The 15,351-nt window shown below is 33.8% G+C and overlaps 3 protein-coding genes across 6 annotated transcripts; 2 read left to right on the forward strand and 1 right to left on the reverse strand.

Annotated features, from left to right (window-relative positions):
• Positions 1–241: 241 nt before the first annotated feature.
• LOC136411560 (kinesin-like protein Klp10A) lies at positions 242–7,903 on the forward strand. 4 transcript variants are annotated; one of them, XM_066394178.1, is made up of 4 exons: positions 242–364; positions 4,186–4,347; positions 5,980–6,284; positions 6,337–7,903. In XM_066394178.1, the coding sequence occupies exons 1-4, from the start codon at positions 325–327 to the stop codon at positions 7,681–7,683; spliced, it is 1,854 nt and encodes a 617-aa protein (XP_066250275.1). In that variant the 5' UTR covers positions 242–324; the 3' UTR covers positions 7,684–7,903. The 4 variants fall into 4 exon arrangements, with proteins under 4 accessions (XP_066250275.1, XP_066250274.1, XP_066250273.1 ...); XM_066394177.1 differs by lacking the exon at positions 242–364 and adding an exon at positions 682–998; XM_066394176.1 differs by lacking the exon at positions 242–364 and adding an exon at positions 1,695–1,817.
• Positions 7,904–8,689: 786 nt separating this feature from the next.
• Arpc2 (Actin-related protein 2/3 complex, subunit 2) lies at positions 8,690–13,824 on the forward strand. Its single transcript, XM_066394028.1, has 6 exons — positions 8,690–8,871; positions 9,142–9,235; positions 10,890–11,179; positions 11,236–11,441; positions 11,505–11,721; positions 12,544–13,824. Exons 1-6 carry the CDS (start codon positions 8,798–8,800, stop codon positions 12,569–12,571), a joined length of 909 nt encoding a protein of 302 aa, XP_066250125.1. The 5' UTR covers positions 8,690–8,797; the 3' UTR covers positions 12,572–13,824.
• A 278-nt stretch (positions 13,825–14,102) lies between these two features.
• mRpS23 (mitochondrial ribosomal protein S23) lies at positions 14,103–14,934 on the reverse strand. Its single transcript, XM_066394078.1, has 3 exons — positions 14,776–14,934; positions 14,528–14,689; positions 14,103–14,466 (listed from the first exon to the last, which is right to left on the reverse strand). Exons 1-3 carry the CDS (start codon positions 14,817–14,819, stop codon positions 14,160–14,162), a joined length of 513 nt encoding a protein of 170 aa, XP_066250175.1. The 5' UTR covers positions 14,820–14,934; the 3' UTR covers positions 14,103–14,159.
• Positions 14,935–15,351: the final 417 nt, after the last annotated feature.

Genomic DNA, 15,351 nt, shown 5'->3' on the forward strand with positions numbered 1-15,351 from the left:
TTGGCAAATCATTGGGTATCTGCAATATGCTTATCGATCCCACCTATTGTTCCAAACCTCTTCCGGCCTTCTATCGCTCAAATGAACAACCCCAAACACATTAAACATGTTTGAAAATTGGAACACCCCTTTGTTTGATCAATACCGATACTCATTTTTGAGCCTATAACATCAAGTTAATCCAAAAATGGTGAATTACTGTTTTATATTCCATGTTAAACCTGTTTAACAAACAAAGATAACATTTTTTTGATGCAATAAATCTTGATTGCTTAAGCGATCGTCAAAGGTGCAAATTTACCATTCATTGTTAGAATAGTTTAGATGTTTCTACAGAAGTTTATTTTAATTCATGATAATCGAGGTAAGTTTGAAGTATTTGTGCTCTTAGTTTAATCTCAGTTAATGCAATCTAAAGTGACGGCTCCAAGTGGGGCAGCAAAAAAATTAAATCTCATTAATCCCACAAGTTCAAGACAGTTAACAATCAACCGTGGTATTTGTTTTGCATTAGTTATCATCTGATTGCATTTTTTCATCAAGTATCAGTATTAGATATCCATCATCCGCAACAATAAAACAGAATTATCTTAATTTGCGTTTAGACCTTCTCAGAAACAACACTAAATAAATCCAAAAATACGTATTTTTATATAAGGTCTCTAGTTGATTGGCAGTAATAACAATTATTAATTTAAAATTCATCAATCGAATTTGGTTAAAACACCGTGATAGCATTGAATCAGAAGTAATGACTCACGTGTCTATTTTCAAACATGCTACTTTTAAACACTCCACATGTTCATTATAGAGTGATTTTTCTCTAGACAATGTGGGAAACTGTCTTAATTAGCCAAGTTAAGTGCGATTACCGGTATGTAAATTGCAGCAAAATTTTCAAAATTTGTGCTTACGGTTAGTAGAAAAGTGACTTTCGACAATGCAAAAGTGCAATGGAGATTTTATACCGGCGAAATTTATTCTGAAACATCGCAATGGTAAGTAGCTGCGAAAAGTTAATTGCGTTGTTAATAACATTTATATTTTATAAGTGAAGCAGTACCTACTCGCTCGTAAGAATATTCTAAGGCATTTTGCCATCATATTTTAAAAAATGTTGTTGCTTAATTCGAAAAAGCTTGTTGTTACTTTTTGTGTTTCACGATATGGATTTTTGCCAAAAAAAATTCCTTCGTAAAAATTATCATTTCGTATTCATTTCACAATATTCTATTTCCTGTCTATTCATTATCAATTTATTTCTTTCTATTTTATTTAATAAGTCAACAATAGTTCTACATTAAATTTCCCACTAAAACACGCTCTAAGCTTCCTCAGTTTCTGTCCCTTCTTACCCTTCAGGGCGTCAATATATGACCAAACCCTAACTAAAATCAAATAAAACTTGCCAAGATGTTTCACTCCTTTCATAACTATTTACCTGTAACATATGACCTACCTACGATTGATGCAAGCGCCTAGTGCAAATTCTACACACCACCAGTTTACATAATATACTCCTTTAATAATTAAATCAGTGAAAAGTTCGTTTATTTTCAGTTTTGACCATTGACCATGAGTGAAATCGTTTTGGTATAACCACATAATGTCGAGATACCCCACGCAGATCTCCTTATGAGGTTCTCAAATGGAAGTCCTCTGCCTCAGAACTATGAATAGATACGCAATAGCAATTGTTAAAATAGTGGAAACATATTATGGTGTTGGTGGCAATATAGTCGAAATGTTTGTTATTATTCTGGTTTTTTGTTGTTGCTGTTACATTTTCCTTCGCAAAAGGATATCATTTAGAAATGGTAATTAGTCGATTATTCTATTCAATCATTCTTACGGCTGTTTCAATTTATCTGTTGTTTAATTTTTTTAATGCGTAATAAATGAAGAGTGTCTGAAAAATTCTTGATAAAAAAAGTAAGCAAATGAACCAATTAACCCGGATTATGTCTGTACTAATTTGTCAAAAATTAGTTTGTGGCATTACTGATTTAAGTCAGCTCAGTTCATGACGATGTTATATTTTTAACTTCATTAGTGTAGTTAATATATTGGAAAATAATATACTATATAGCTAATTTTAATAAATCTTATACAGGGTGTTTCTTAAGTATGGCCTATAATTTCAGTACGCAATTTCTTCTGGTATTAAAAAAAAAATCCCATAAACATGTGGCCAAAAATGCTTAGATTTCGAGATACAGTATGTTGAAATAAAAATATATATATACACATATTATTATTTAAAACAAATTTATAATCATCAATGCTAGGTTCTTAAAATTTTGTAGTTATTATACGTTTATAAAGAGCTTAATTTTTTATATAAAGTCAATTTTTGTCTGCCGCTAGTGGCGTAGTTAAGCGTGAATTAATCGAAGTTTTTGTCGTAAAATGTGGAACGCCAATGGATTTTTAACGTGTCTATTATTTTCGGACTCTCGTAATTTTTTACAACAAAATTCTTAGAAAAATGGCCAGCAACTAGAAACAATAATCATAGAAATGATGAGTTTCGACACAAAATAAAAGCATGTCATTTTCCTAAAAATTGGTTAGTATTCGGCAAAAAAATCAAGAGACCTTTTTTTATTCTAAAATGTTACTAGAGTCCGAAAATAATAATTTTTTTTTAATCTAATGGCATTCCACATTTTATGACAAAAACGTCTGATCGTATCAGTGGCGGCAGATAAAAAGTAATTTTATAATGAAAATGCAGCCGTTTAGCAACATACTAACATTCACTGTTCCAAATTTAATTCAAATTACAATATATTTTTCATTTTTCATTTTTGATACCCTGTATCTCGGAATCCAAGCATTTCCAAACACTTGTTTATAGGAACTTTTTTCCTTTAAATACCATAAGAAATTGTGTCCTGAAATAACGAACCTCACTTAGGAAACACCCTGTACATTACATAACACATATTAGTCAATTTTACTGAATTTGCGGAGTCCTTTCTAAACTTTTCTTGGCTTCAGAAGCCGCTTTTTAAAAAAATTTAAGATAAGGTCATATTTTCCAACTGTTTCTAATGAATATGAATAAACGGCAAATTTTCATGTTTAATCGTGTTTTTGGTAACACAGCAGCTTTAAAACTCCTGGAAACCCCTGAGTAAATCACACAGAAAAAGCAGATACATATTTTTTATCTTTAAATAGCAAATAATGATCAAATAAAGCCATTGAAAAATCGTAAGGAATTTCCGAATAGTTCTTGAGTATTCTTTAAAAACATAATCGAAATTCTGTGTTCAGTTTCTTCAAAATGCTAACTCAATAAGGCAATAAAACATAATTTTTTTGAATAAAAAAAAGGAAATCTAAATATTTGAAAACACCTTGACATAGCGTCAAATCTTTAAAAAGTCAAAAAAATTTAAAAATAAGTATTTGACTAAATTTGGAAAATTCAGTAAAAATGAAAAGGTTCCAAAGTCCCAGAAGAATAGAGAGATTTTGATGGAATCTAATCAAATTTCAAATAGGCGGAATTCGAAGAAGTCGTTGAAAAATTGTTGAATTAACAACCCAAAAACCCAACAAATACCTTCAAAATGTACAGAAATTCCTTTAAAAAATCATCTCCAAAACTATATTTTATTTTCATTGAAAATTCTGAGAAATGCGTTGAAAATTAAAAAGCTTCTCCAAAATTGTATCTGAATTTTATTAAAAATCCTATCTGAAAATCTCCCTGAAAATTCCCGAAAAATCTCCAAAGATGGAAATATTGGAAGGTTTAATAAATTTCATAGAATTATCTTGTATTAGTTGTTGAAATCTGATGATAAACATGTAAGCTTAAGGCCAAATTCAGACACGGCACTTGACGGTGAAAAAAACGGGTAGAGTGATATTTGAGCACGAAGTCACACTGCACATCGTTTCCAAATTCGGCCAAATTCCATAAAATCATCATTATCGCACTAGGCAGCTTTTGCGAAATACGCAATGAAACTTGCAACTAAATTTCTTTGCATTAGAATATTTCCATGAAAATTATAACGGTTCAATTTCCGAACGATTTATTACTTGCCTATCAAGGTAGAACCTCGCCTCATCAGCTTGACCTTACTTATTTTACTCTTTGGAAGGTAAAATGCTGACACGTGTCGTTTAAATTTTGGTGACGTTAAACTGACGGAAATTTTTTGACAGGAGGAAAAATGTTTCCCTACCTCATCGAAGAAAACAAGAGACCGTCCAAATCATCCTCACCCTCATCCCCGGCAAAGACCAACAACGAAAGTAAGAACCACAAGACTGGAGGCAGTCATGTTCCTATTAGGCTTCAAAACAGTTTTACACCAAGATTACAAGGTAAGTGATATCTAGAAGTTTAGATTTATAATAGAATAGAATCATAAGTTATGCTGTGTCTGGTAGAGGCATCATGCAGCGAAATGGTTTGAACTCTACAATTATTCTTCTTTAAATGTATCTTTCACACCCATATTTCTCGAGCTAAAATAGGAAATATCGATAGCTTTAAATTCATATATTCAAATTAATAATAGAGTTTCAACAACAAAAGACAGATTCTGAAATTTCCCGCAATAGAGCCGTATGATACGTGACCTTGGCAGTTTCCACAAAAGGATATTCATTATCCGCTTGTCATTTTCGCGAAATTTATTAATATTTCCCTTAAACTTATTGTGATCGAATACAATATGTTGCATTGATTTTTTCGGTTTTTAATCCAAATGAAGGCTCACCATATAGTTTAGTGACCGCGACCTTTTGTCAGGGCCGCACAATGGACGTTTTAGGTCCTTTTTAGGTCAAAGTTTCTACAAGTTCAGAGCCGGCTTAAGGCTCACACCCTTGATGACATTTTAATTGGCAATCTAGAATAAGGAAATTAAGAAAATTATATAAAACGAAGAAGGTGCTTACTAAGCTTCAATATAAATTCTGTCTTAGATTACCCGACTCCTTTTACAACACACTGAAAACATTTTTAAATACGTCAAATTTCCTGTATTTTTTGAGTAAGAAAGTTAACATATTTCGAAAACTCTTAAATATAGAACGAGCTAATAATTGACAACATAAATCTACAAGAATTTCAAAAAAGTCTTCTTAAGAAATCCCAATAAGTTCGAGTCCGACTCTGTCTAACCCTATAACGTCTCTGTATAGGAGACACTGGTGCTAGTTAGACTAACAAACTACTTTGAAGTGTGATAGCACATTGTCCCTAGTATACTTTTGGATGTTGCTTGATTGCCATAAAGATTTTATAACTTCGTAGGATTATGCCTACTTATTAATAGGTGATTTCACTCGAGTTCCATGCATGGTAGAAGGGCAGCTATAAAATTGAGCAAAAGTAAGTTTTTTAGAAATGAACATCCTTTGGAAAATAGTAGCTGGATAGCCTCCAATTACTGGAGTGTCTTAATTGTAACTAAGTAAGTGTTACCCCTAGTTCTCGCGGTTCACACAGATTTCAATCACCGCAATTTTCGGAATCACAGATAGGCTGATCTTCGCCTTCCATTTGCTCAGTAGCAGGTCACTAGATATGTTGATCTGATAAGCATGTTGTAAGACATAGGAAGGAAGCACTTTGAAAACCCAGTTCTTCAGGATCAATCCAGTAGCTTTTAAAACTAATAGGTATTTGTCCGCCTCCTTTTTTAGAGACTTCCCTTGCTACCTTTGTAGACTGCCTCATAAGGTAATGGCGGAAGTCCTCCGAGGTGCCGTAAATTTGTCTTTGTTTTCAGAAGCCATCTATACCGTTGACATTCCTAAATTCCCCAATAAATGACTCTGGCAATATGCGAAAGATACCACTATCTATGACTTCTCTTTTTACGTACATAAATTCGTTTTAAGTCTTAAAAAAAATTAGGGGTATACCGGGCGTCCATTTCTGGAGCTTAATCATGGGGATACTCGTTAGACCCTACCTATGTTGACCTATAGTATATCTTTTTTCAGATTCAACGTCACCCCCTCCTAGTCCTCCAAAATCTCCAACACACAAAAAACGCACCTCTCGAAACAAGTGGGATTCCGTCTATGACTACAAGTCGGAAGCAGCGAAGAAAGTTGAACTTATAGCAAAAAACCGCGACGAACGAAGACAGAGACAAGCAGACGAGAAAGCCCAAAAAGACTTGATCATGTACCTGGAACAAAACAACCCCTACTGGGAATTTGCGCAAATGATTCAGGAGTTCAGGAATAGTGTTGATTTCAGACCTTTGAGGGAGAATGACGCTGTGATTGAGAATCAGATTACCGTAATGTAAACTATGACATTTGCGTTACTTTATTTAAAAATGATTTTTGTAGGTGTGTGTGAGGAAAAGACCTTTAAATGAAAAAGAGGAGCGACGGAAAGAGGTGGACATGGTTACAGTCAACACTCGAAACCAACTGATAGTGCACGAACCGAAACACAAAGTAGACCTTACCAAATATTTAGAAAATCAAAATTTCCGATTTGACTACGTCTTTGACGATAATTGCTCCAATGACATAGTCTACAAATTCACCGCCAAACCTTTGGTGAAGACCATTTTCGAAGGAGGAATGGCTACCTGCTTTGCTTACGGCCAGACCGGATCTGGCAAGACCCATACCATGGGAGGAGAATTTCGGGGCAAACAACAGAATTTCAAAAATGGCATTTACGGACTTGTAGCTGTAGATGTTTTCAAAACATTAAACAATTCAAAGTACTCCCACAAGAACTTCATGGTGTCTGCCAGCTTTTTCGAGATCTATGGAAAGTTGGTTTTCGACCTCCTGGCGAAGAAGCAACGCTTGAGAGTGCTAGAAGACGGCAAGCAGCAAGTGCAGGTAGTAGGATTAACTGAGAAGATTGTGACTAAGGTCGAAGACGTGATTGATCTCATTCAAAAAGGGAGTTTAGAGCGGACCTCTGGGCAAACATCGGCCAATTCGAATTCATCAAGATCTCATGCAGTATTCCAGATCATACTACGTAAAGCCGGGTCTAGAAATATCGAGGGGAAATTTTCCCTCATCGATTTGGCTGGCAACGAACGTGGGGCTGACAACAATAAATCAAACAGGCAAACTCGAATAGAAGGAGCAGACATAAATAAGAGCCTACTGGCATTGAAAGAGTGTATCCGAGCTTTAGGTAGAAAGGGAGCTCACCTGCCTTTCAGGGGCAGCAAGCTAACCCAAGTACTCCGAGACTCATTTATTGGTGAGAAATCTAGGACTTGCATGATAGCGTTAATAAGTCCAGGAAACTTTTCCGTTGACCACTCACTCAACACCCTCAGGTATGCAGATAGAGTTAAAGAACTAATAGCGACTGACAATCCTGATAATGACATCGACGAAGTAGGCTACACAGAGGAAGATAACGACACTTCGGAAGAGATGAACGACGTCGATGACGAAATGCTTAAAGAAGAGGAGAGAAGACTGCTCATTTCTTCAATGGAGTGGGAGGTCTTGGAAAGTAACCGGCACGTTATTGAGAATTGTGTCTATTTCCATAAAATGGCTTGTGATCTGTATAAGGCTAGTCAGAAAAACGGGTTTGATAAACGCCATTACGCTACCAATTGGAAAAACCTGCTCAGCGAGATGATTGATATTCAGACTACGGCTTTGTCAAAGGCAAAAGAATTTTGTAACGTATTAGACAACTGCATGTAATTGTAGGCGGTACTTAAAAGTTTTATTTACTTATCAGATACTTTATATGGTAAATCTTTTATTTTTAATAAAATGAGTAAAAGGCGATACACATCTTTAAGTGAAAAAATTGTGTGATTTAATAATAATTTTTTCGTTAGATAGATAATTTCAACGAATGAGTGTAAGCCTATTCATTTTGTGAGAAAGTTTATTAAAGCAGGTTTGACGAGGAATATAAGCAAGTAATTTGATCTTCAGTGTCTAAGCTGTTTCCTAACTTAAATTAACCTAAGCACTCTTGCTATATCTATTCTAACTGAAAGCGCGAATCCGTCAATCAGGATTTATAACGAGCATTTACGTTCAATACGTATACAGGCGAAACTCTTATAAACACGACAATTTCTTGAAGAACTGTACTCCAGCTCTATGACCCAGAAATTTGACCAAGACTTTAGAGACAACGTTGACTTGAGACCTTTAAGGGAGGAGGATGATGTGGTTGAGAATCATATTACTATCCCAATCTTAGCAGTCGTTTTTTTACTGAGAAAACCTCCGATATGCGAATATGTTAATAGAACGTGTTAATAAAACTATCTTACCTTCCGTTTATTTGCTGTTAATCTAGACACTAGACTAAAAATATTAAAAATATTTCAAAATTCAATACTCTTTGGAAACAGTAAGGAAGGAAAACCCCAGTCGCGAGATGCGACATCTATCGGCTAATGTCGATACTACCACGTTTTGCATGTGCCGCACCATCTGAGAGTCAATGCACATACCTACCTTTCATTACGATTATTTCGTTCAATGTCGAAAACTCATTATCACTGTACAGGCCTATATTGACTCACGAACATTTAGTAGCGGCGTTGATAAACAGAACCCTCAGTAAAGAGAATGTAATTTCACATAATGTGCTAGTACTTTCGAGGAGTCTTGAGTAATAAAGCAGGGCCCTGCTTGTCATACGTCGCTAAATGTCCACGTCAAATGTGACATTAATCTTTTTGAAGTTGGCGTTTATCGTTGACAAGAAAAAACTGTGCACCACCTCCCATGTCGTACGAAAAATACTGTTTTTTGCAAATTTCTAATTTATAAGTACTTATTTATACTAAAAACAATGATTCTATTAGAAATAAATAACAGGGTAGTGGAGGATACACTTACATTGAAGATAAAAAACGCGCAAGCCGGGTAAGTTCGATTAATCCCAGATTTCTTTGCATATTTGGTAAAATGGGCCGGTTTTGGTTGGGTGAGGCGTTCTTGTTTCCGATAAACATTAGTCTGCATTTCCTGCCCTAAAAGTTCATTGAATCGCTTATCCAACAAAAACTCCAGAGCAGGAAACAGACTAGTGAGTCATCTTACCAATACCCAACCTTCAGGCTTGAGTAATCAATTGTTAACAGAAAAAGGGGGCCCTGAAGAGGCTGTTATTGAATTTTCATTCTGCTTTCCTAGGCTTAAGAATGAGAGCATAGATGTAACGGTGGCAGACTTTGATGGAGTCTTATATCACATTTCTAATCTCAATGGTGATAAGTCTAAGATTAGGGTAAGTAAATAATAATTTCAGTACATATTGATACTCTATTTTTGGACTGTTATTTGATTGAAGACATAAATAAATTCCTAATTAATTACCATTTTAATTTCAAGGTAGTAAATTCTAACTCTTTATTAAATTTATCATGCCATTCCTAGAATTATTGATTTTATACCTCATTTTATATATTACTTGTTCATTTTATAATGCTTACTCATTTAACCATTTAAGCACTGTAAAGTATCTTCAGCAGCTTTAATGGATTAATGATGTTGACTGACTATTAACCTGATTAATGATGTTACATTGCTCTTTGCAGTGGAAACTCTCAGGTAAACTTTGCTGCTTTATTGCAATGATTAACATCGGAAAAGAATTTTGCAACAATTTACATCAATAATGTCCACAGAAATTATATTTTCAAATTACCTTCTGACCTGATATCTGACTTAAGTACTGCATTTCTATATATTATGTAGGGTTACTACTACCTCAATTAATACCAAACATAAGAGTTTTTAATACAATTTTCTCTAAGGGAGCAAATACACGAAGATAAAATACCATAGAAGGTATTTATTTGACAACTTAACTCCTTTACTTTTTCCTGACTGAAATATTTTTGCCAATTTCCTCTGCTCATTCTATGGATCTACTGATTTTGTCAGGAAAGATATAGATAAAAATTCTGCAATTTTATACTGTACTGTGAGAGTACTGTTTATACTGTACTGTGAGAGTTGGTTTGCCCATGTAACCTTTTAATTGTTTATCTGATTAAAATGAAAGCATCATGTTATGTATGTACATTTTATGTAGTTTTGTAATGAATTATCCTTATCTTAGAGAACTTTTCCATAAACACCTAAGGTAGATGAAATAATTCCTCTTTTCAAAAAGTTAGATCCAGAAAAAATTTAATATTATATAGGCATTATGGTCTATTTGCTCTCTCAAAAGCTATGAACATAAAACTAGAAGAATATTTTGAAAGTAATAACTTAATCAGCCTACCTCAGCATTAGTTTAATAGTGACTTGTCTATGAGTACAGCAACTTTGATTTCTTAAATATCGTCTATCACAATGTTGACTTTTCCAAATGCTTTTTGACTCTGGTCTTCGATGATCTTAATAGTGTGTTAACGTACCTGATGTTTAAAATTTTTCATTTTTTCCTATTTCCTTTCTTTACTACTCTTTTAGTTTTTGAGGTATTCGGTTCAAATTTGGGATGCATAATAGTCCTTGTCAACTGGAACTTAAAACTAATTTGAAAATATACAGAGTGATGTTTTTTTAGAGTTCAAGCCTCTTTTTAGCCCTCCGAACTTTTTTGCGGTAAATTACTGGCATTGAACGTAACCACCTAAAGTTTACATTTTTTATTCAATTTTTCTATCTGAAAGTAATGTTTTCTGATCTTTATTATTTTATTTTTTTCAATTTCTCAGTCTTTGAAATTATGAAACACGTTGATATCCTTGGAAATATGTTAATGTCATTGTTAATTAATTATACTGAAAATACACCTCTTTCATTAAGGCACGACAAAATACACAGAGCATGGAACAGTACCATTTTCCAGACACCTACGGGAATTCAGAGTCTAATATGAGATGCCATACTTTTTTAAAACACACTGCTTTTTTTCAATATTTCAGATTAGTATCTCCCTCAAATTCTACAAACAACTTCAAGAGCACGGCGCTGATGAACTGCTCAAAAGAGTGTATGGTTCTTATTTGATGGTACCAGCCGAGAGTGGGTACAACGTAACGTGTCTCCTAGATTTAGAAAACATACCCTCAGATTGGCCTAAAGTGGTGAAAACCTTAGGGCTATTGAAACGAAACTGTTTTGCATCAGTTTTTGAAAAATACTTTGACTTTCAAGAGGCGGGAGACGAAGGCCAGAAAAGGGCGGTGATTCATTATCGGGACGATGAAACTTTGTATGTTAAACATCTTTACATTGCTTTGTTAAGTCACATGGAATGTTCTTTTTTAGATACGTAGAAGCCAAATCCGACAGAGTGACGGTAGTGTTTTCGACGCGGTTTCGCGACGAAGATGATGTGATTATAGGAAAAGTGTTTATGCAGGAATTGAAGGAAGGCTTACGGGCGTCCCACACTGCGCCACCTGTATTATTCAGCCACAGGGAGCCACCTCTAGAACTCCAAGATACAGACGCCACGGTGGACAACAATGTTGGTGAGTTTCTTTTGCCTATCAACGCTTTATTTATAATTTTAATCGACATTTTTCTGATTATAGGTTACGTAACTTTCGTCTTGTTCCCGAGGCATACAGCGAAGAACACGAGGGAGAACACAATCAATCTGATTCACATGTTTAGACATTACCTACACTACCATATTAAGTGTTCGAAGGCTTACATTCACAGTAGAATGCGAGCCAAGACCTCAGATTTCCTGAAAGTGCTAAATAGGGCCAGGCCTGAGAATAAATCAACTGATAAAAAGACTATCACGTAAGTATACGACTTGCCTTATTGGAGCTTTTATTTGGATGGTGGAATAGGAGATCTGTCATAATTATTTAAAAAGAATAATGGATTACAATTGCCAATTAACCCACAATTTATGGTATAATTGAACTAGAATTATCAATGACTAAATTTGAAAAAATAGGTGGTAAATTAGTAATTGTTACTACTTAAGTGGCTGAATTCTAAATCAACTGCTGTAATTCAACTTATTGCTTTAATTATCGAACTATTGTTCTAAAAACTAATTGAACTCCCCTCGAGTAATTGAACTATAATTAACTATTTGGTATCTACGATGAAACAATAAGAACTGGGACTCTTAATGCTACAGGCTGCAAAAATTTGATATTACTTGTTTGACTAGAAGTAATCTTACATTTAGATTGTTAAGTGGGACATCCGGTATATTGTTGATTTGTTCGAGTAAGTATTGTCTCCTATTGCGTTACTCTGCCCTTATGTTATGCCATTCTCATTTAATTTACATCTTATGTGTCGTGATCTTTAAGAATAGCCTACTAGTTTTTTACTCTTGGACAATTCTTTTAGGTACGAAAATCAAGATGTCGCACGGCTAAAAATAACTGTAACGTACAGTTTGACTTTCCCTTAAAAATGTATTAAATTAAATAGATTTTCATCTTAATTTAACGTTTTTGTTACATCAGTGCACTGCCAGCCTAAAGATTGTGGTACAATTGGTAATTAAACAGATTGTAGGTACAACTTCCGACCGCTTTGGGAAAAAGCAATTATTTTTGTCTCGACATCAGATTGTTTTTTTAGAGATTTTATTTGTTTCAGGGGAAGAACATTTATAAGAAGGGATTAGTGTTAATAGGAAATAACCATAGGATTCTAGCGATGTTCGGCTCAACGTGAACGGAAGTAACCTTATCAAAACTGCCAACCCCGCCCTGATAACGTTGTACTGTTTGTCTAGTTTTAAACTATTTTTTAGCAGATTAATTTCTCCGCAACCATATTTATAACAACGTTTTGTTTTGTGTTTATTTATTTTTTATAAATAGTTGCAGTTTCGACATTTTAATCTTAAGTATAGCAAATACTTAAGGAATAAATCGTCAACCGCAAGCAACTGACAGCATTTTAACCATATTCCTTTGCATTAATTATTATTTATTCTTACTTTGATGCCCATTTCTTTTTTAATTAGCGTAATATTTTAAATCAGTATTGCCTACATTATGTATTTGTATCTGAAATGAAGCGTCTTAGGTGTGCCGAAGGTGAGGTTCAGTGAACATTTTCTAATTAGGTATAACGAATTATAATAATAGTGAATGTATATAAATGATTACGGTAAAAACCCGTTTTCACGTGGCGGTGAGCTTCCTAATCGAACCATGGTCCTAGCACTTTGAGATACCTAATAATTATGTATATTCAAGTGATAGTAAATAATATGATTTTTCCCAAGAGAGGATGTATGTGACAATTCAGAGCTAGGCGGTTCAGTGAAATCATTGTTATGTCTAGTTTTTAATACTTTAATTCGTTATATTCAGAATTTTTTTTTATCTTGGTACTTTGTATTTCTTCATGAATGATGTTCGTTTAAAGAAATGATGCGAATTTGCAGTGTCCTAATGAGAAAGTGCAAGTAAGATAGCGTTTCGAAGACGCTGACAGGCGTCAATATCCCCTTGCTTTGTATATTTCTTCTTGCTTTAATCAAATTATATTTTGTAAATTTATACACCTTTTTGTATTTTTACCATAACAATTCAGTGGTTTTTAGTCTTACAAATGTTAATTTTTATATGGTTTTTTTGGTAATATCTGATATGTAAGAAATAATTGCTACGGTTCTTCCAAGTATTTGCCTCATAGATGGACTCTTTGATCCCTTGATCTTTGAAGAAAATATAATGTATTATAGAGAAACTTATTTCAATTTTCCTTTAAATTCCTGCTTAATAATTCTCCATTAACTGCAATAAGGTGATTTTTAATTCAGCAAAGTAGCAGTTATTCCTTTTTCATCATTATTTGTTCTGTAAAGTTAACACATAGGCAGTAACAGTTGTTCTTGGAACATAGAAAATAAATTGTTATTTTTAAGTGTATTTCCTTTAGTTCACCTGCCAAAATTATTAGAAGTCATGATGAATGGAAAGCCAGTTCGTAGAACAACGAATATTTGACGCGCCTACCGCGAATATAAGACGTTCAGCAAAAATACATATTCATGCAGTGTGCGTCAAAGCAACTTTGTATTGTGTCGCAAGCTTGAATGTATTTTTTTTGGCAAAATGAGCGTAACAGAATCTACCTGGGTTCCTCTAAAACCTTTATCACAACTTCAACATGTGTCATTGTCAAATAATAACTGATTAATACACTATTTTACAATTATTTATTAACTTTAAAAACAACAAAGACTAAAAAACTAAAACCTAATCTTTAAATATATTTTTAATGTTTATGCTGCCATCTTTGAGCTTGGCTCTTGCTTCCTTAAAGGCAGTACTTAAACTGACTGAATCTTCTCCTTCAATTTCATGAAAAGTCTCTTGAGGTTTAAACACTCTATCATGATTCATTAAATCAATGGTCTCTTTATATAAATGTTCCTCTGGCACATTTTGATCTTTATATTGTTCTTTTACTTTTTTGTATGTTTCAATAAACCTCTGAGTAAGACTACTAGTGTTACTTAGCAAGTGAACAGTGCCAATTTTTTTATTGTTTCTATGGAATATGCTGCAATTAAATTATTCAAAAATTATTGACTAGTTGTCAGTGGTTGTAGATACTTTCTTACGCTCTTATTTTGTCGTCTTCGTAGAATATTTGCCTGAGTTTGATGTTTGGAACAGGTCTATCGTAACTAGGTTCTTCTTTTGGTGGAAACTTAGAGTAGATGTCATACCAAAGTGGGCGATCCTCCCAGTTCAAAGCTTTAGACTGTATCAATCCTGTGACTCTAAAATATAATGCAAAATAATAGTGTTGATGTTAAATATCTTTACAAAGTGTATCAGAAAATGTGTGATTTATTTTGTAACAAACCTTGTATAGATTGTTCCTATCTTTTCTAACCTACTCCCAGCCATGTCAGTTAATTTTTTAAAAAGAAGAAATGAAGAATGATCGGGGTTTTAACTAGGAATAAGAATACTAAAATTGAAATTAATTCTCAAATATAAATAACCAAAAAAAGCTTATAAAAAAGATGGAGATGACATTGAAAACTGACACAACTGCCCAGAAGGGGCTTTCTACCAAGAATTAGTGCAGGAAGAGTTTTGAATGGGAGTAACTTAATATATGAGATATATTAAGTACAAAAATTAAATATTAAAAACTTTTCGTTCCTGGGTAATAAAAACCATATCTCCTCTTCCTGGTTTTTTTCTGTTTATTAAAAAAAATTATAAATATAATTATACTTTTTAATTTAGTGTTGCCATTTTTAATTTTTCGCCTCCTTTAGGCATCGAAAAAGAGCTCCAGAAGTAGCGGTTTGGACTCAGGTAAATAAGGGCAAAAATCACGTTTGGAAGATCTGCCATCCGCACCATCAAGGTCGAGGCGCTTAAAGATACAAAAATGCCTCTTAGTGATAAATGTTAAAAGCCAACCAGC

Source organism: Euwallacea similis, chromosome 10 (assembly GCF_039881205.1).
Source record: "Euwallacea similis isolate ESF13 chromosome 10, ESF131.1, whole genome shotgun sequence".
NCBI lineage: Eukaryota > Metazoa > Arthropoda > Insecta > Coleoptera > Curculionidae > Euwallacea > Euwallacea similis.